This window comes from Penicillium canariense (assembly GCF_028826845.1).
Source record: "Penicillium canariense strain IBT 26290 chromosome Unknown utg000004l_segment0_segment0, whole genome shotgun sequence".
Taxonomy (NCBI): domain Eukaryota; kingdom Fungi; phylum Ascomycota; class Eurotiomycetes; order Eurotiales; family Aspergillaceae; genus Penicillium; species Penicillium canariense.
Genome location: NW_026622731.1, coordinates 4,794,388 through 4,814,503, shown reverse-complemented (window position 1 = coordinate 4,814,503; position 20,116 = coordinate 4,794,388). Strand labels below are relative to the sequence as shown.

At 46.5% G+C, this 20,116-nt stretch overlaps 5 protein-coding genes across 5 annotated transcripts; 1 reads left to right on the top strand and 4 right to left on the bottom strand.

The window, feature by feature from the left end:
- Nucleotides 1-1,690: 1,690 nt before the first annotated feature.
- Nucleotides 1,691-2,526, top strand: N7482_007982 (uncharacterized protein; the record flags this gene model as incomplete). Its single annotated transcript, XM_056690106.1, has 2 exons — nucleotides 1,691-1,963; nucleotides 2,014-2,526. The coding sequence occupies 2 exons, from the start codon at nucleotides 1,691-1,693 to the stop codon at nucleotides 2,524-2,526; spliced, it is 786 nt and encodes a 261-aa protein (XP_056542535.1).
- A 1,855-nt stretch (nucleotides 2,527-4,381) lies between these two features.
- On the bottom strand, nucleotides 4,382-6,782 carry N7482_007981 (uncharacterized protein; the record flags this gene model as incomplete). The annotated part of the gene is made up of 3 exons (XM_056690105.1): nucleotides 4,382-5,881; nucleotides 5,944-6,278; nucleotides 6,371-6,782. The coding sequence occupies 3 exons, from the start codon at nucleotides 6,780-6,782 to the stop codon at nucleotides 4,382-4,384; spliced, it is 2,247 nt and encodes a 748-aa protein (XP_056542534.1).
- A 2,158-nt stretch (nucleotides 6,783-8,940) lies between these two features.
- On the bottom strand, nucleotides 8,941-9,279 carry N7482_007980 (uncharacterized protein; the record flags this gene model as incomplete). Its single annotated transcript, XM_056690104.1, has 1 exon — nucleotides 8,941-9,279. One exon carries the CDS (start codon nucleotides 9,277-9,279, stop codon nucleotides 8,941-8,943), a length of 339 nt encoding a protein of 112 aa, XP_056542533.1.
- A 3,431-nt stretch (nucleotides 9,280-12,710) lies between these two features.
- Nucleotides 12,711-13,463, bottom strand: N7482_007979 (uncharacterized protein; the record flags this gene model as incomplete). Its single annotated transcript, XM_056690103.1, has 3 exons — nucleotides 12,711-12,908; nucleotides 12,970-13,289; nucleotides 13,346-13,463. 3 exons carry the CDS (start codon nucleotides 13,461-13,463, stop codon nucleotides 12,711-12,713), a joined length of 636 nt encoding a protein of 211 aa, XP_056542532.1.
- Nucleotides 13,464-15,366: 1,903 nt separating this feature from the next.
- N7482_007978 (uncharacterized protein) lies at nucleotides 15,367-18,715 on the bottom strand (the record flags this gene model as incomplete). The annotated part of the gene is made up of 3 exons (XM_056690102.1): nucleotides 15,367-16,714; nucleotides 16,762-17,575; nucleotides 17,749-18,715. 3 exons carry the CDS (start codon nucleotides 18,713-18,715, stop codon nucleotides 15,367-15,369), a joined length of 3,129 nt encoding a protein of 1,042 aa, XP_056542531.1.
- Nucleotides 18,716-20,116: the final 1,401 nt, after the last annotated feature.

The following is a 20,116-nucleotide window of genomic DNA, read 5'->3' as shown; positions in this document are numbered from 1 at the left end:
CAATTCTTGCGGTTTTTCCAATTTTATGGAAAGTTTTGACTCTAGAACGGCACTTCAACAATATCCATGACAAAATACTATCCGCGGCTTCCCAGCTTCATCTGTCTGACTCCAAGTTGAGGACTCGAGTAAGAGCCCCGCAAAAAGTTGCTAGGTTTGAAGAGTCAGACGGATTCTCGGATTGTCTTAAATGATCTTAAAGGTCGCTATTCGGGGTAATAGAGCTTGTAAAATTTCTTCGGAAAAATGTCAGGTGTGCAGTTCTGCTCGGAGGTTCCAAAATTCGACTCGACTGAGGATCCACGTGAGCGACGGAACAACACCTTATGCGAAGAATCGAATAAAGACGTTACCATACGTAAAAATCGAAAGTCCCACCTTTGGGTAAGAAAGAAGACGAGAAGCTGGGGCCCTCATTTGCTCCTGACTGCAATACAATCCTCAACACGACGAACTCTAAAAAGACCAAGTGGTCATAAATGGAAAGGGATAAGAGCTATCGCTCTATCAGGCGCACAGACATTGGCCCAAGAGACTCTCAAAAGCCAGTTCGCTCATCTAGACAGACAACTCGAAGGAAACATGAAAAAAGATCTGCTACAAGGTCTAGAAAAGAAATACCCAGCTTACAAAGAAATCTTTCGTGCAATTCCTCATTTGGTGAAGCTACTTCCGGTCGAAATGCAGCCAGATGCTCTGACTGAAAAGAGCCCCAAAGCATCGAGATTGGTGTTCCTTCTGGTGCGACGCTTTGCCAATTAATACCATCGAATTAATACCATAGGAGCTCCGGGGCTGGAACCATTAAACAGCACAAGAAATCCTCGATCGTTCTGTTCTCGCTGAATCATGCAGTAAATTAATTATTGTGCTGCCCGGATTGGAATGTCAGTCACATGTATCATGAAATTGAAAAGCCCGACATATTTTCCCACGCCTGCCGATTATGATAAATTCATTTATGTTTTGGTAAATAAACCATGCCTAACCGGGGCTTATTCCAGAGATATGTGCAAAGGAACGTTGTTGATTCCCATGGAGCGATAAGCTTTCGGTCATAGTGATTTTGGAAGATAGCTAGAAAAGGAAGTGACTATCTAAGATTGCAGATAGTAGACTGGTTGGAAACTGTGCAAACACCATCTGACTTGTCGCCGCAGAAGCAAGACAGCTGCCGCGATCCACGCCGGTGATTAAATGGAGGACTTCAACGGTGGCTTGAATATGAAACATCCATAAACGGCTCAGAAAACTAAATTACTAGCCCTTGGCATCTTCTATAATTCAATTTAAGTATGGTGATAAATGCAACGTCAGTTTAGTCTTTATAGTGGGGCCTTTAGATAGACTTTCAACTAGATTTATTGTTAGTTCACCGGATACTGGCAATCACCGAAAAATTATAGGTTAGCCCCACCGCTGATTTCAACCTTTGGTGAGCGAACAGATTTCTGTCAAATAAAGTTCAGAGGTAATAAGAGATTGAAGCTGGACTGTATATATAGAACTTAAGCAGATCGAGCAAGCTCAGCCTTGAAATATTTCCTCGTTACGCATAAGTTACACCATGGACATTTCTTTGCCTTCAACAGCTTTTGGAGAATTCACTTTTCCTTGGGTCACGAGTGATTCTGCACAATTCAACCTGGATGAAAGCCACGACTCTCAAGACACCTGTACGAAAAGATCAATGCACGGTGAAAAGGCTAGCTCTGCTTTAGGGCGCCAGTGGATGATCTTTTCAAAGGATCTGAATCCCCAAGAGATCCGGATGAAACTCCTTCAGGACAGTTGGAACACCTTCAAGGTGCTAGAATTTGGTGATTGGGTTGATCGTGCTTTAGGAAACTATTCTACAGCCGTGGCCATCTTGGAAGCACATCACGAGCACCTCGCCTTTTCGCTCTTTGATTTTTTATGCTGCTTTCCCCTCGAGGCTGGGAAATACTGGTCTTTATTAGAAGTAAGTGACAACCTTCAACTGAGACATGAAATTTAGCTCACTTCATCAAGAATCTGAACTCCGAAGGCTTCGTGTACCAAGCCGTGCTACATGCCCTTGAGGCTTTCAAGTCTGGTAGCCCTTACAGCGACATTCAGCTCAATACATATTTCATTACGAAACCCATACAAGCGCTGCTATCTCAACCAGACGCGCACATACTCAGCAAGCTAAAAGCTCTAGAGGCTCGCTACATGCGCTACAAAACGGGTCCTGGTATGATAGAAGGTCGGTATTTCGATACTGGGACAGCTCTTCTGAACTTACTCATAAGCTACACCCCAAAGTCTATGGCAATTAAATTGAGCCGAAACGCTCTAAAGTTATTTCGGACTCTGAGCCTTGAGGGCATACTTACTCAGGATCCTAACCTGAGGCTCCTTGGAAATCAGTGGAATCAGGTGTGCCTCGATGCGAAAGACCTAGCCGTCGCAGATATTCAGCAAGGGAAGATGAGGGCGGTCGCACAGGTATTTCTTCGTCTGACATCCATTTTCTACCCTTCTGTGACTAATGAACAGTAGGAACTGTTGCAGATGAACAATCACTTCAGTCTCACTTCCATTCTGATTGGAAAGAAAATGGCAGACGGCTATATGGAGTCGGACTTTTCTGGATTTGCCGATCCAACCCAGAATTATCGCTGCTACAGAAGGAAGTTACACTGTGATTCGTCAATTCCATTTCTGTATCCACTTCTAGTTGATTTTCGAAGAGGAGGAAAAGAAGCTCTCGCGAAAATATTCAGTTTTGTTTCATACGATCAAACTCACAAAGGACTCTCCTGTGCATCCCTGGATCCCTGTGAGGAAAGGTAGACCTCAAAGATGGAAATATCCAAATTCAATTGCCACAAGAAGAGAGTCATTGATGACGAAGACGTTTGTCGATGCCCCAAGTCTCTGTATATAAGTTTTACCACTTTATTCAATAGGTATCTCCTTCAAATGTGTTCCAAAACACGCTATGCCCGGCGCCGCTACTCTCATCGAGCGTTACCTCTCAGCACGCGGTGCGTCCGAAAACATGAAAATAGCTTCAATATCAATCTTGTACAGCTTGAATCTCTGTTACATATTCCCTAACATTCACGGATATAACTTGAGACAGCCACTGGGCTAGCCCAGCGCCCTGTTGCCATGCTGCTCTGTTGAAAATCAGAGGAAACTCGAGCGGAAGTATTCGGTTAGCGTGGATCCCCAAGGGGTACCGGTCGATCCAAGAATATCACCCTTGGCTCATGAGAGTAAGCAATTATCCAGCAGCGTAATTCTGGCAGGCTGTAGCTAGAGTATGTCTATTTAGGGATTATCCATGCCCCGGTATTCTAGCAAGTCTAGCGTCTAATACCATACAAATCTCGTGCAGACTGACCTTATGAGGGAAGCAGAAGGGTTCAATTTTATGCTAAAATCGTGCCTCAAGCCAGATAAAGGACGAGCAAGGCTTGCTCGGGAAGCTTCCCAGCCATCAGTGCTGGAGAAAATTAAGCTCACCCCTCAGCTACAGGAGAGAAGGGTACTCTTTTCATATTTCATATCGCCGATTCTTAGATCTGCTTTTTTACGTATGATCCCCTTAAGGAGACTACTAGGGCCCTCATACGATCTAACTTTATGCCAATGTTATAGTGCCTTATAAACAAAGATATCTCTCAGAAAGCCTTTCTCCCATTAGATACGAATATGACGGCCGAACTTCCTGGTAAGACCATTTTAGCAAGCACAAAAGCATCGAGTCTCGAAGGCTTCAAGCCCCGTCTGTCGAAACCGATGCCTCTGTTTCTCTCTTTTCTTATTAATGCCCTACTGGTCTCACCGGGCCCTACGCCAGTAATGGCTGGATGCATTGCCTGGATTTAGTGCTTCCGCATCGATGTTCCATGCGCTCCAGAAGAAAGGCAGGAAGATCGAAAAAGTAGCTTGAGTCAATACTTATATGCTTTGACGATCTGAACTTTGACGGTGATACAACCTTCACTTAAGATGTTCTGGAGCAGTATAACCTTCACAGACCTAGTTGCAGCCCATGGTATGGCTGTAAAAATTATATCTGTCCAATAAAGTTTCTTACATGCGGAGAGAGTAAGGCTTATGCTTACGATCGCCACTAGCTGTTCTACCACATTCTGACTTGATTACAAGGCAAGTATCCTTTACAGCAGCTACCCGCTCTCCATGGGCGAAGCAGGTAATACTTGAAGACAAGTTTGAAAGCCCGTGTCCCATTATTGCGTTAGCTCTTCGGCCATGGAAGAGGCTAGTATAATGAATACTTCTAGCTGATAGCTGATATGCTAAATAAATAGCAAAGATAACAGGACTTCTGCGGTTCCTCTGCAATTCACACTATCTGTGAATCTTGATTTCTGACATCCTGTTATAGTGAAATGACATTTTCCGTGCCTGTCATGTTGGTAAATGCCGGTCCTATCTCATGTGGACTAGTTGCAGCAGTGAATTTGATGAGCTGAGCCTCTAGCCAGCTCTTAGCGTCATAGTAATGCGGCGATTCATATATGTCTAGACGTCTTCTTTTCCCAATTCTCTGGGTAGAGCCATAGACAATGAAAGAACTTCCAGACAGAAATTCGGCCTGTAGTCTTGAACATGGATTCCGAACAAAATAAGAATGACATGCGTCATTGTCCAAAGACTTCCCGTTCTCACCAGGAATAGTGACATGAAAATGATGTTGAGTTAGATCGTCAAAGAACTGTGTGATAATTTGCTGGTCTTCTGGGAGCTTCAGTGTTCGTCTTTCATCACCAAAAATAATTTCAACCATGAATCTCTCATCTATATTCCTTGTGGGCAGATGCTGGACTGATATTGATGGCTCAAACGTCTGCAGGACCGGGACGTCAGTAGTCTCATTGCCCTCCATCCAGTTGTCTCCCTGGCTAGTAAAGACGCCGGGGTTCCATGGCGTATTCGTGCTTTCCATGGGCTCTCCACTAAGATTCACCTCACTACCGCTTTCAGAAATGGCCGTTTCACCTTCAAGATACCGAAAGAATGCCCTGAAAACTGATTTCCGCAGAAACCCAGCCGTGATGCGACGTGTCAATAAGGAGCTTTGTAATGACTCTGCCTGTAGCGCAAATCTATCCACGAAAACCGAATTTTCATATGGTTTTCCGATTCTTTGTATCTTCGGAATCTCTTTATCATCATCATTTGGATAATCGCAAGATATAGGATTCGGTATCTCGGGTGGATGAGAAGGCACGTCATGCTCTGCAGAAATCTTGAAATTTCTTGTCTTTGCCACCCAGACGAAGTTCTGCCAGATTGTTAAAGTACTGAGGGTATCTTGGGGAAGCGTATCTAGATGTTCTTTATCCTCATCTGTTTTTGGGATAAGGCGTCTATGTTGTGTAAGCTCCAAATGCTTTGCAATTTCAAATCCATATTGGAAGCTAAACCTCCAAAATTCATAGAGGTCCCTCTTCAGCATTCCCTGCATCGATGGCATTGTCATCCGAAGATGCGAATCAAATTGGTCGCAGACAGCCTCGTCAACAGTTAGTTTTCTATCTCGATCTGTCATAAAGAGCCGACTCATGGCGTCCTTTCCAACTTCGAGGTAGGTTCTGTCTCTGAAAAAGGTTTCGAGGGTCGGGATAGGATACTCAATCTTCTGCAACTGTTCCCATATGAGAGCACGCTGACCATCATCTTCCACCGAACAAAAAAGCCGTCTCTCTTCGCTGAACATCTCTTTTTCTAGTATCTTGAGGTCTTTCTCAGACACGCCAGGGGCCCGGGACTCCAGTATCCGCACCGTTGCGGCATCGATCAGTGAAAGAAGCCGGTTGTCTCCACCCACAATCTTTTGAAACGTATCTAGTATGTGTTCCCAGTAGCAAGAAATTGGCTGGGTAAAAAGAATTACTGGTTAGATCCGAAGATATCTTGTCTTTCAGAAGGTAGCTTCACCTCATCACATTTCATAGCTGTCACCTTATGCAGTAGTCCAATATGCAAGCCTTCCCAGATCCCGGGAATAACCAGCAAGGTATCTAGCTTTTGGGGTAGTGTCGGGTGTTTGAAGAACGACTTTAAATATTTGCCCTTTTTACTTCTTCCCCTTCTAGAGAAGACCTCCAGCATCGACCACCAGTGATTTGCTGCCAGTGGGTTTGGGGAAGCATCAAGTTTTCCCTCGTAGTATCGGATACGTTGGTATACCAGGCCATCTGATGGTGAATTCTCGTTCGTAAAGTGTTCTTGTAAAGATCTAACAAGACTTTTCTGGACTGGTTTGGTCTCATCTAGTAGGTGTAGATCTCCGTGTTAGCCACTGATGCTCTGATGAATACAAGTATTCAGCAAATTAGTTTCATCCTCCTGTTTGTTGACAAACCTTCTTCCTTAACCACATAGATATCAGCAATCCACCATTGGCTGTTTGGGCCTAGTCGCTCCCTGGCTGCAGTTATTAAGCTCTCGTGGCTTTGCGCATGGACGTAATGATTGATATCGACGTCCAAGTCGGGAATAGCTTCATTTGTATCTCTCAGGCGCACCCGATGTTGCCAGTCCACCGCTGGTATCAAGACTGGCACATGGCAATCATTCATCAACCGCTGGCACCCTTGAAGTCCCATGATATCCCGAAGTCTTTTCACATTCTGACCGTCATCCATCTGCCTTTTAGTTGTTCTCGTAAAGTAAAGCCGAGACATATCAACCCTTGCGGAGCCTTTGAATAGCAACTGTTTATGATTAAACAGTTCTCGCTCTTGTCGTTCTACTTCAAATTGATTAATGCGCATGGTTTTAAGTGGAGATATATCAAAACAGAAAATGATATGAATCCCAGCTAGAGATGTGGCGATGGCTTATACAAGTTTCCATGACGGCTCAAGTAGCCAGCCGGAGAAACAAATTTTCAAAAGCTGTTCTTCGTTGGACACACACATCTGGATATTTAAGTGAGGAAGTCCTACCCGAATAGGTCATCATAAATATTTCACTAAGTCGTGTCTGAGAGCGGTAAGGAATAGCATGTCATTACATAGCGAAATCTGCTTCAACCCTGACGACTGATGACTGCTTTCTTTTCTTGGGCCCCACTGCCAAAGCTTTAGCGCAGATCCTCTATTGATCGGACATACCAAGTTGAGGGCCAGTCTGCCATAGCCGTTTACAGTAACGTATCTACTCGCGTAATATTACACCCACCACTTTGAATATTGGATGATAAACCTTGAGAAGCGGCATCTTACGGTGGCCCTCAACTTAGTGTGGTCTGGTCAACACAGGATTTGCGGTAAGGCCTTGGCAGTGAGGCCCGAGAAAAGAAAAGCAGTCATCAGTCATCAGGGTTGAAGCAGATTTCGCTATCGACTGTAATATCCTGATGCATTCCTTCATTACCAAAAATTTGCATGTCATATTCTCAAAGTGTGCGGTGAAGCAGTTAAAAATGCCCCAGAATTTTAGCCTCTTTCTCTTCTAAAAACAATCCTTTGGGTCTTTTTCAATATAAAATGATCAGTTTTTGCCACGATCGATGTGCTTTGTCCGAGTATCCTAGCTAAGACTTTTACGATAAACATGAAACTCCATAGATTGGCCAAGTTTGACCAGTTTGTCTCTATTGGGGCTTTATTGGCGTCTATTGCCACGTCAATATGTCTCGGTGTTGTCTTTGTCGGCTGTACCTCGACCTCTACACCAGCTAATCTATACTTCATGAAGGTAGGAGTCTCGCTATGGCGATTGAGTAACTATCTTATCGTATAAATAGGTAAACTTGACCAACTTTCCGGCTGTTGATAGCTTCCACCTTCGCCGGGCACGCGGCCTCGGAGATATTGACAAGTCGAGTATCACGGAGAGCACAACTGATTTTGTGAACGGTGCGACGGACGCTACAGAAGACGGAATAAATGCGGCAACTTCTGCAGTCCAGAATACGGCAAACCAGGCTCAAGATCATCTGAACTCGTTGGTCAAGGAACTCAGAAGCAGCCTACCTGATTATTATTCCATTGGGCTTCTCAGCTATTGTAAAGATAGTAAAGACAAGCATAATTGGTGCTCCACACCTAAAACATCCTTTGCTTTTGACTTATCAAACATCCTCGGATCTATGAGCTCCGATCTAGAAAATCTGATTCCGGGATTGAATGAGAGCGCGCTTCAAGGATACCACAAGCTTTCAAAAGCAGTGATCTGGCTCTATATTCTCGGCCTCTCGTCAACAGTTTTCTCCATGCTCTGTGCGATCAGAGCAGTGTTTTTCTCTGGAGGACGCAAGCTTTTAGTGCTCTCTTGCACTGTAAGTTTATATTGACTTGAAACTATATTGGCTGCAGTAACTGATATAAGCAGTTGTCCGCATTATTGGTAGTCATTGCGACAATTGGTATTACAGTGATTTATAGTTTGTTTACTGCTGGTATTAATAGTGTCTTACATACGTTTGGTGCCCATGCAAACCTCGGGCCAAATACGCTTTCGGCGGCATGGCTTTCAGTGGCTTTCTCCATTGCTTCCTTTTTCACCTGGGCGATTCAAGCATTTTGCTGCTGCATCTGATGTTTTCAAATATGAAATCTTCGATATTAGAAATACAAATTAGGACAGATAAACCTATAATTCGTGACTTTATACAGCATACAAAAAAGGCTTGGCAGCATCAACAAAGCTTCACACATAGGTCTTATTGTCTGAGTACATTAGTCACGATAATTTTATAATTTCACTGGTCCAGGTGACCACTGCGACCGAAAAGCATTTGAGTATTTTCGCACCGATTTAAGTGACTCTCAAAAAGGGGAAAACTCGGGGCTATGAAAAGGAACTGAAGATTGATATGAAGTTTTAATTTGTAGAATACCACGTCCAATCAGATTTAATTGTCTCTTTGAGGCACTAAAAGTACTAATTTCGGTATTCACTAAGGCTGCTGTCTTTACAGCTAACCTACATATGGCCGTGCAGCCGCCCGAGGGATTTGAAGGCGTCAACCGCAGCAAACGATGGGTCGACGGGACATAGTTCCTCGCAAGCCGATTGTGCATCGCAAGCTTGGTCAATAATATCGTATAATGACACTCTCAGCTCTTGAATAGTCTGGTAAACGGGATCAAATCCATAAGTGGGAGATCCAGCAAGTCCAGACTGATGAATTCGATGCAAGTCATCGGAAGACCGAGCGACCAGATCCTGCAAACGTTTGAAAAGAGAGTAGCATGATCGGTAGTAAATGTTTTCCCCTTGCTGTTGGCCGATTTGCCGGACGATCCGTTCGATTTCATCCATCGCAACCGATAGACAGAATGCGAGCGACCGTCATTGATGGTCAAGGCAGCCTTATAACTTCCGAAGCCTTGCATGAATTAAGTGGATGTTACCAATTGTATCACCAATCAATACTCAAAAGTGCATTTTTTGAAGTCTTTCGTTTTAGTCAGATACGTTGAAACACTCAAAAATGAGGGGCAAATCACCGAACATCCACAAAAGTTTGATTCCCGTTCTCATGCAAAAAGAACGCCGCTGTCAAAAACTCGTGTCAGTATTCATTGTCACTTTGCAAATATAAGTATCCCAGAGTCGCCAGATATATTACAAACATCGAACTCCTAACCACAGCCTCCACAATGTATTCATCAGAAATTCAGCCATTACGTGACTGCGCGTTGATCGCTACTACCAGCTTTTTCGGAATTGCTTATTTCACGCTCTTCGTGCTGCAATTTCTCATTCTACATTTGTCCTCTTCGCCCATCATTAATACCCTAACGGTGGTTTTGTTTGGAGCAGGCATTATGCTATGGTGTTTCTCTGGCCTTTGTTACCGGTTTCTACGTGCCTTTCAGGGCGAATCTGCTGCTGAGTGGCAGGGATTAGAGCTGGGATCATTTCTCTTGCTCATCTGGACAACTGCTCTTCCTACTACTGTGTTCTTGTTCCCTCCACAGAGTACCATTCAAATGGCGTACATATCAGCGTTTACAATTGTTGCAATTTGCAACATGCTTGACTTCTTATTCTGTGAATCGAGCGCGAAAACCATGCGCAACCGATTCCCTTATCACTGCATCTCTCTCATTCTGCTGTCATTGGTGCCGACCATCTACGCCCTGACGGAGAAAAAGGGTACTCCGCCATCACTTGCCTTCGAATATTGTTGGCTGGTTCTCTTGAACCTTGCCGGAGCGGGATTGTACATTCTTCAACCACTCGAGCGGCTTGGTGTTGTCAAAGGATGGAGACCCAGCCTCTACGTGATGCACTTGATTCTGGCCTATAGCCTCGCTGTTTTTTCCAAAGTTATCTCTAGTACAGCCCTGACTGCATGATCTACTGAGTCGCGTGAGGTGCAGCTATATGGGACAAGATGAGCAGGTGCACTATTCAGTAATTGCTTGGAAAAGTTGATTGAGATAGCTAGATTCAATACCACTCAAGTTCGCTCTTCACCATTCTAATGAAACAAGGGTTTATAGTACTCAATAACTCGAGATTTGCCCAAACGTAGTGCGAGCTTTTCCTCCGTGGCAGAGCAGAAGGCGTCTCGTGTTTGCAATACAGGAAATTCACCGTAATAGCCTTTTTGCAGTACAGGGCCACTCGAAACCGGCATCACCATACTATCCAATTCATTGATTTCATTAAATTCTATTTTAAATGCGTCGCGCCCAACTTATCTAGGTCTCGACAGCCTCTTGACCTTGGTCGGCTTTTAATTCGACAGGGTTAACTGCGCTAGACCCTCCCCAGTACTCTCCAGGCATATTTGGGTCAGGCCAAGATTTCGAAAAAGTTCGAAGAAAACAGAGTGATGAGGCTAATTTCGAGCGGCGCTGGATTAGGAGACTACGGAGACACGGAAACCAAATCAATATTCTTTGGGTCCCTGCCAGCGGAGACAACCAACTGTTGGGCCTGGCGAAAGCGCAGGCCGCGACCCACGAGGATGCTACCCCTCAAGCACAGGTCCCCCGAATGAAGTCAACAACACTGACTATCGCACGATTAAAAGCAGCCACCAACAAAGGCTTGCCAGAGAACGTAGGGAAATACGCCAAATGAGTGGATACAGCACTCCCAGGAAAACACACCCGGCAGCTGTACGATCGATTATCGTGGAAAGAAGCGAGCGTGCTGGCCCAACTCCGGACTGGCATGGCTAGACTCAATGGATATCTCAATCGAATCAACGTAGCTCAGGCGGATCAGTGTGCATGTGAACAAGCAAGAGAGACCGTGGAGCACTTCCTCTTTCGATGTCGGAAGTGGACCAGACACCGGACTGAAATGCTGCAATGCACCCATACCCACTGAGGCAATATATCCTTCTTCCTGGGCGGAAAATCGCCTAATCAGGACTGGCTGCCGAAATTAGAGGCAGTACGGGCCTCGATACGATTCGTAATCGCTACGGCCCGCTCGACGGCTTAACCATGTTGGCGAACACATGTGATTTCTTTCCCCCAAACTAACCCACACCAATCGCCTCGTGCCAGAGACGGTAGACGAGCTTCAACTGCCGAGAATAGGAGATTGAACACTTCAAGAAGCGCCTTCAAGCCAGCCTACTAACAAAATTACTAACCCACGAGGACCCACTATGATAATGACGGCTGGAATGATACACTGAAAGTAACCATGTATGGGCTCTAAGGAGACAGGACATTTATTAGGAAATGTATTGGTAGATCTGTGATAGTTGCCCTTTCGGCTTAGCCGCCGGACTTTAATAAATTGTATATGTGTGTGTACTTCTCCCATACCGAGATCGATTGAATATACTGCCTGGAATTGGCCCAAGAGAGCGATTCTGATCATGAACTCAGCCATAATCGTACGCGCTTCCAGTCGCGTCAAGAGTTTGTCTTGATGGGGAGCGATCCCCTACTCGGACAGAGCGCTCCGCATACAGTCGCGCTCCTCTTGGTGCAATGGGCACTCAAGCAGGACATGAGCTACTGTACCGTCTGGTCGCCTAGATTGCAGCCACACCGTGCCCACTCTCGTCAGTTGATACGAGCCAGATAGCACCCAGGCCGATTAGTCAGAGAAAGTTAAGCTATATGAAGATTCAAATGGAATTCACCAAGGCCTTCAGCTAGCCAAGAGAATAAACGTTGTAAAATTCAATTCTTGTTTGGCGGAAGACAGTAGTTACAGTAGTAAGCCTTACCAGCAAAAACTAACTCGGAGCATTGGTTTCTTGTGGAATTAAAGCTGGCCAAGGCCAAGGAAAAAAAAAAGCACATTCCACCCCATTTTGTGTACAAGTCATTCATTATTGTTTACAGGCCTTTGTTCCAGGGCCGATGCGCGTAACGCCTGCTTCTAACAGTACGATTGTCTACCAGTACGATAATCCTCAAGTAAGATTATCTCCCAGTACGTTACGCAACAAAGGGGTTCTCTGTCAGCGAGAAAACACAGGATAGCGTATTTTGGATGCGGACCGAGCCATAGGTATGAGTGTCTGAAGGATAGACTGGTCGCGAATTCTACGGACGAATAAATTAGTTTTCGCTTAAAAAGTGGTATGTACAGTACGTGGCACATATACATAAAGGACCTACATAGTTGCTGCAGCCTGCATAAAATTTTGATGAGGGCTTAGGTAAATGAAGTCATCCATCCATCCATACTGCAAAATCGTTTACGTATCGTATATTATTCCATGCCAGAGATTGAATTCTCTGTAATTGTTATATAGCGATTCTACATTAAGGCCCGAGGGTATCATAGCCTGAGCGATACACGATGATACTGTACCCATACTTCGCTATAGCGGAATTCGAATTGACGCATTCCATGATTATCGTTGTTACGATCTTCATTTCAGAGGCTGAACCAAAAATTGATGGCAAGGAGCTATCACGGGGTGTCGGCAACCGCTGTGGGTTGGTTTCGTCGGCTTGAAACTAAAAGCTGATCATGAGTCTCCTTCCTCTGCCCTGTGGATTTGAAGCAATCATGTCTTACCGTTTGGTGCGTTTGATGCGACGGGGTTCTCTGGGGAGCACTATCGCTAGAAGTTCCACTTTCATTACTCCTAGATGCTCGGGGTTGCTGATCCATCAACTTCAAGCCATGACCGCCTTTCCACTTCTTCCTTTTCCGCTCTCCCGGGCCAACCATATCATTGTAGGTCGTTCTACCCTCCGTTGCAGCCAGTTTCTCAAGGCGCTCAGATCCACGCGTGCCGTTTGGCGGAGTGAGGGGAGTTTCGAATGTCGTTGCTTTTGGCCGGGAGATGGATTCGGTCCCGCTGCATTTTCCAGTCCTGAGCTGGGCTTCGCGAACTAGAAAAATAGTCAGTGACCCAATCTAGCTTAGCACTAGGCGGAGGCTCGCTCACGATGGTTCACAGCATGCGCAGTAAGTGACTTAAGAAGCTCCTCGCTGTTTTCAACTCCACAAATAGCGAACAACTCTCTAATATTCTGGGCTACCATACTCGAGACAGTATCATCCATAGCGGGCGATGAGTGGAGGGAGAAAGTTCGATTTCTTGAAACTTCCTCCGGGACTCCCTCCAGGATTCCCACTTCGAATGTTCTAGGCAGTGACTCCCTTCGGGAACGGAGACATGGGCCAATCATATCAACACCAGGGACTCGCGAAAACAGCACCCTCCAGGCCAAGGTAAGAATTCATAGAGATTCACCTCCTTTTGGGTTGTCGTTTTCGCTACCGCAGGGAAAACGAAAATTGGGCAAAGGCATATCAACAACGACCATTTTGCAGGTAAGATAGGTCTAGAGGCCGATGGCCCGCAATAAAGAATTCGAGTCCGGGAACATCCTCAATTCGCAGATAAATTAGTGAGGGTGTAAATAATTGGGGAACACGACTCCGACTGCACAAGTCGCAAATAACCTAAGTCGGATAATTTCCCTAATCTGTGACCTCCCATTTTGTGCAAATTTGGTCGAATACCGGTGAAGGGTCGTGATTTACCCGAGTATCGAGGAACACGTTGAAGTGATTGCTGAGGGCGCGTTCAGTGAAAAATGGAGAGCCCACAGATGAACCTACAGATGTGAGCCATCCATCTGCATTGCCGTGTTGCTTGCCTCTGGATTGATTTTCGAACAGTCAAATTGTGAACGTTAAAGGCCGATATGCGTCATGTTGATCGTGTGATGATGGTGGTGAAGTGAATTGAGCGCCGACCGGTGAAAGAAGAACGTATTAATCTTGGGCAAAAGTACGGTGTTCAATTACTGCCATTGGGTAAATAGAATGTGGTTACCTTCTCTTTCCAGAGCCCCACACGTATCACGTGCGCTTCCTAATACCCCTGGACCCCCCACGTTTGGTGCATGATTGCTGCATAAAAAGGTTTTGACGTCTCCAGTTTTGTTCCACCACAGGCGGGGATGGGGAAATTTTTTGCTCCTGACTTCTCCACCTTCGGACCTGCCAGCCGTCGTCTGTAGTTCTGCTTCCCCCGATGGAACACTTCTTACGATAGGCCACGGTTTTCCCTATTTTCAAGCTGTCGTGTGGAATCCTGGTTCTCCCGATAGAACAGTTCGTACGATAGGCCACGGTTTCCCCTATTTTCAAGCTGTCGTGTGTAGTCCTGGTTCCCCCGATAGAACAGTTCGTACGATAGGCCACGGGATTATCCTTCTCCAATGTGGAGCAAGGAGTAGCTGAGGACCAATCATGTCCAAGCACTCCTAGCGCCCTGTGAGCGTTATTCTCATCACACGGCCTCAAAGCATATTGATCGAGACAGGCCGTTTCACCTTCTCATCTAATGCCAGTTCCAGATTTTTCTATCCTTACCTCCCCATATTGGCCAGCTTTGCACATGAATGCCAAATTTTTGGGCGCCAAGGTTAAAGTGATCATAGCTTCCTAGTAGGAGGTCTCCAGCTCCATATGAACCCTGATAGGGTCTCCTGCGACTGATGGGGTCTCCTGCGACTGGAGGGGTCTCCGGCGGACTTGCTTGGACTGAAACGGAACAGTGGGGCGCGCCCATTCCATGCGGTCCGCAAGATACGGAGCTGAGAGCAACCGCTATGTAGACACAAACTACGAATTCTAGCTGTTGCTGGCTTGCTTAAAGTCTTTATGCTATTTATGCTTCATGTCACAAGAAGTACATAAACGTAATTGCTGTCCCCACTAAGGCTCTTTTCCGTTTATAAATTCTTCTCAGTTCTCTGTATTGGTGTCGGATGATAAGTGGAGCACAAAGCTTAGGAAACAACTGCCCTCTTGAGCTGGGAATGCATATCTGTTCATTTGCTGATACACAACCATTCTTCTCCTGTGTGTACTTACCAAATATTTAGCTTATAGTTTATCAGCAAGACCTCACCAACTTGCGCAGATGTCTTCCTGGAGTCTTCACTCTTCAAATTAAGAGCGTTTTCTCATCCATTCGTGCCCTAGTCTGGGCTCTTTCCTGGCTATTTCGGGTCTTGTTGACAGTAGCACCCTGTCGAGCAGCAGCTTCACCATCTCCTGGTGTCCGTTCTCCACGGCATTTTGTAGGGGTGTCCGACCGCTGTAGCGGCTCTCAATATTAGGGTCGGCGTCCTTGTCGAGCAGCAGCTTCACCACCTCCCGATGCCCGTTCTCCACGGCATTTTGTAGGGGTGTCTGGCCGCTGTAGCGGCTCTCAATATTAGGGTCGGCGTCTTTGTCGAGCAGCAGCTTCACCACCTCCCGATGCCCGTTCTCCACGGCATTTTGTAGGGGTGTCCGGCCGCTGGAGCCGCTCTCAATATTAGGGTCGGCGCCCTTGTCGAGCAGCAGCTTCACCACCTCCTGATGCCCGTTCTCCACGGCATTTTGTAGGGGTGTCTGGCCGCTGTAGCGGCTCTCAATATTAGGGTCGGCGCCCTTGTCGAGCAGCAGCTTCACCACCTCCTGATGCCCGTTCTCCACAGCATAGTGTAGCGGTGTCCGGCTGTAGCCGTCTGTAATGTTCGGATTGGCGTCCTTATGTTGTTCATCGAGTAGGGTCCCCGTCAATTGCGTGAGTCCAAAGTACGCAGTAACATGCAATTTTGTCATTTGAGTTTCACTATAGTACCAGTCGTACTTCCCGGAATCATACATGGCCTGAGTGGAGGCAGAAAACTTAGCCTTATTCTTAAGAAAATCCAAAATCATCTCATCCCCTTCAATCGACGACATGCGGGCGTGGTGTCCCCAATTTTGTGCAGCATAGCTGTATAGTCTGTTAGACTCTAGCCGGTCCCTAAATTCGTTGCTCGTTTGACAAATCCCACTCTCAAAGATACTGAATGAGAGATAAGTAAGGCAAGTTTTTGTAATATTGGTCTCTGCGTCCGGAAACCAATGTTTCTGTGTTCGCTCGAAGTATTCTTGTGTCGTATAGTGGACTAACCGGATGATGCCGTTTTCTTCATCAATTGTGACTAATCCAGCACACACTGAAACCATAAGCTCAATTGGTGAGAAGTTATCTCTATCAAGCTCAAACATGCCAACTTCTACTGCAAGAGCGTGTTGAAGTTCAAAAATAGTCAACGGCCTCTTTGTGCAGGTGATCCATGATATAACTCGCTTAGCAAGTGCTTTCTGCTCTTTATGCTGACCTTCGATTCGTTCAATCGCGTCCTTGTAGGCATGATCATATGCATCGGATCCAGTTGGGAGCATTTGCAGAGCTGTGCGGATATCTTTAGACGATATCTTCCCAGCCAAGGATTCAATGTGAAAATGTGCCAGCAAGAACCTAGCAAAATCAGTGTATTTCATAAAGAGCAGGGGGAGAACACATACATTCCGCCGACCGCCTTGACAATTCCAGTCTTGATTTCTTCCTGCAGTTCCAAACTGTCGCTGACAAAGCTTGGTAGCTGCGAGATATGACTGTCTAGATATCTCCGTACATCATCACTGCTTGCACGGATCTCTATTGATACGCTCCCTTCAAACTTCATCATAACTTCTGGAACGAATCTCGAAGTCGCAAAGATATTTGCTGCGCATTCGGCTTGGACGATGAATATCTCAGATAACATTTTGGTTCGGCAACCGTCAAGTACTTGGCATTCATCAAGTGCATCGACAATAATGAAGACTCTCGAGTACAGGGCCGCAACAGTGCGGAGAACTTTCGAGATTTCGTCGAGTGATGGTCTCGTCTGTTTCTTGCTGTGGCGGTCATACAGAGCTTTCACACTGTCTGGCAGCGAAGGACGCTCCTGAATTAGCTGTCTCAGTAGACTTGCGAGAAAGTGCTCAGCTTTCTGTTCGTGCCGTCGCCGGAAGTTACAGTATATATACGCTATACCAATACTGGCATCACTTTGAAACTTATTGCAGAGCTCGTTGACCACAATTGCTGTGAGAATTGTCTTCCCAGCTCCGGGAATGCCAGGACAGAACAATGTCTGGTTGCCTGTCTTCAGCCAATTTTTATACTCGTCCAATTCTAGAAGCCATTGACCACTTCCGGGCTGTCGCCTTTTGAGAAAGTCGCTCTGTTGAGGACCATAGCTAATTGGCGTAAGCCATTCCAGGACTCTCTCCTCCTCTTGACTGTGTTGATGATGGATAACATTGCTAACTCCTTCTTGAATGTCTGCTAGCACTACAACTTGTCAGCAAATTTTGTATTATCGCTTTGGAAGTTTCATTCCGATGTGGAGGCTACCACGCCCATGTCGCTGAGTGGATGAAGAAATCACAAGCTTAAGAATGTATTCCATTGCTGTCCTTTCCAATCTATCATCGCAGGGATGGTAGAGAAGTAGCTCTACTTACAGCTTTCCAATTTGACCCATGGCGTCAGTGCAGCTACCTTTCTAGGCTTTACAATATGAAGCAGCTCCCTCGTATATGCAGCGGCCACAAGTGCGGCATATTTGTGCCATGCATCATTTTTGTGCGAATCAGAATAATCGCAGATTCCCCGAATCACCAGACAGGGGAAGCTATTCATCAAACCACCGGCTTCCATTTCAAAGCACAATATATTTAGTGCTGGGTCTTTCGCGTACTGGTCTCTTTCTCCAGAATTTTTCATCACCGAGTTCGCAGATGCAATGATACCATAGTGAACAACGACTTCTCGACCAGGACTGCGGGGCGCACGCTCCTCCAGTCCATCAGCCTGGCAGTCCGCGCAGCTCTTTCCACCCATGTGTTCGTAGTCGGCACGGTATAGTCGATCATCAACGGGGCGTCTGTAGTCCAACATATCATCCATCAATTTCAAATGTTCAGCGACTCTGTCAGGCTTCCTCGGGTCATTATGGCGTCTTTGCATCTCCGGAAGAGCTCCCAGAAGCACCTCTGGAGGAGAGTCCAGCTGGCCTGTTCGCTGGAATCGACTATTTGGTAAACGCTTCCCAAAATCGTACTGTACAACACCTCCGAGTTCGCCCTGTGGTACACTGACCACCACGTCGCCGAGTCGAATATCTCTTTCCCGCGTTGGAGCGCCTCCCCCAATTCCCACCATGAGAGCGAACTTCAAGTTTGGGAAGGATCGAACCATGTCTTTGGCGACCATAGCAGCAGAGCTGGTACCATATCGACCATGTGGCAAGCATCCAACGACAACATTATGTCCACCCACGCGACCGAAGAGGTAGTTATTATTGTCGTTTACCTCGGCGACCTCTGGACCATCAAATTCATCATCTAACATTCGACAAGCCGCCTCGTACTCTTCCTGCAGGGCAGATATCCAACCAATCGTGTACTCTTCGACGGCCGGTTCTGACATTGCCGCTGGTGGAACACTGCCCAGGGATCGCCTGGCGGTTCCGGAGGGCAGCTTTGTCGAGGTCAATTAGTGGCGAGAAGAGTCGAATCGAGTATCACAAAAGAAGGCAGACGGGACTTAAAGACTCCATCAGATGGGAGAAAAGAGGAAAATGGAAATGAAAATAGAAATGGACACAGCAGAGGGTACCTAGTGGGCAGTTGGGCTCTAGGACGAAGAGGGGCAGATCAGCGAGGCTTTCTTTTGACCAATTATTGCCCATTAACTATCGCCGAGGTTGCGCAATGGCGCTTCCATCACACGCTCCCCCAACCAATCAATCAATCCTCTTGCTACCTCCGCGACTGGTAGCCACGTTATCGTTATCGCCAAAACGAGCTATCAGGAGAAGAGGCGGGAGTATACATGATAAGTTTTTACAGTAATTTGCAAAATTGCCCTGCCTGTTTGCGTTCACTCCTTCTTCAAGTCTCAAATATCGTGAATCGCGCCTGCTTGTGCACGTAGGCCAAGCGGGGTTGGCTGCCTTCTGTTGCGCCGGCATTAAGCTTGCCCTATGCCCTTCGACCTCTTTTTCCTCTCACACCTTCCCCTCAACTCCTCTATCTTGCACTCAACGCCGCCCCCTTTCTCTTCATTTCATCTCCGGCAAGACCACCTATGCTAGCAAGACCGACCAGGCCGGGGAGACTGACTTGGCCTGCGACACTGTTTCTGGTCTGCGGTACATTTTCCTTACCAAAGGAAGTCCGCAAGCCTGCCGGCCTCCCCATCATCCGAGCTCATTCACTGACCGTGGGCACCGGAAGTCCATTCATACCGCCAGGTGAGCCGAGGGTGAGGGATCAAAATTGTACTGTACCATTCAGAAAGAGTGTCGCAGCACAGAAAGAGTGTCGCGGATTATCAGCGCACAGATACCTTCGGCGAGTAGAATTCGAGAACAGATTACAGTAGCTTTTGGTTGGAGGGGTTCCATTCCCGTTCCTCCTTCGCCTTGGCGGAAGCAACATAGTAAAAAGGGTCTGGTTGTCGTTCCAGGGACGAATGTAACGACAGACCAGTCCCTGCGGCAACAAGTCCTAGGTCTAACGTTATATGGCAAAGAGTGGAATTGCAATCTGCCAGCAAGACTTCTCGGGGGACACGCTTCGCGGTTCGAAATCGCAAGCTCGCGGTCCTGAACAGCAAAACTGTTTTTACTCTCGCTGGTCTGCCCGGACTCGCTGAACTATCTATCCGTACTATTCTTAATTGACCTCGCTAGTTCATACCACCTCGTAAGCAAACACACGGTCAAAGGGTACAGAACTAGCGGAGGCACTCGCTTCTGGATACTACCGACAAATCTCTGGTTGCCTTTGAGGGCCGACATGACAGAGTCTACGTTGTGGGCGGTTC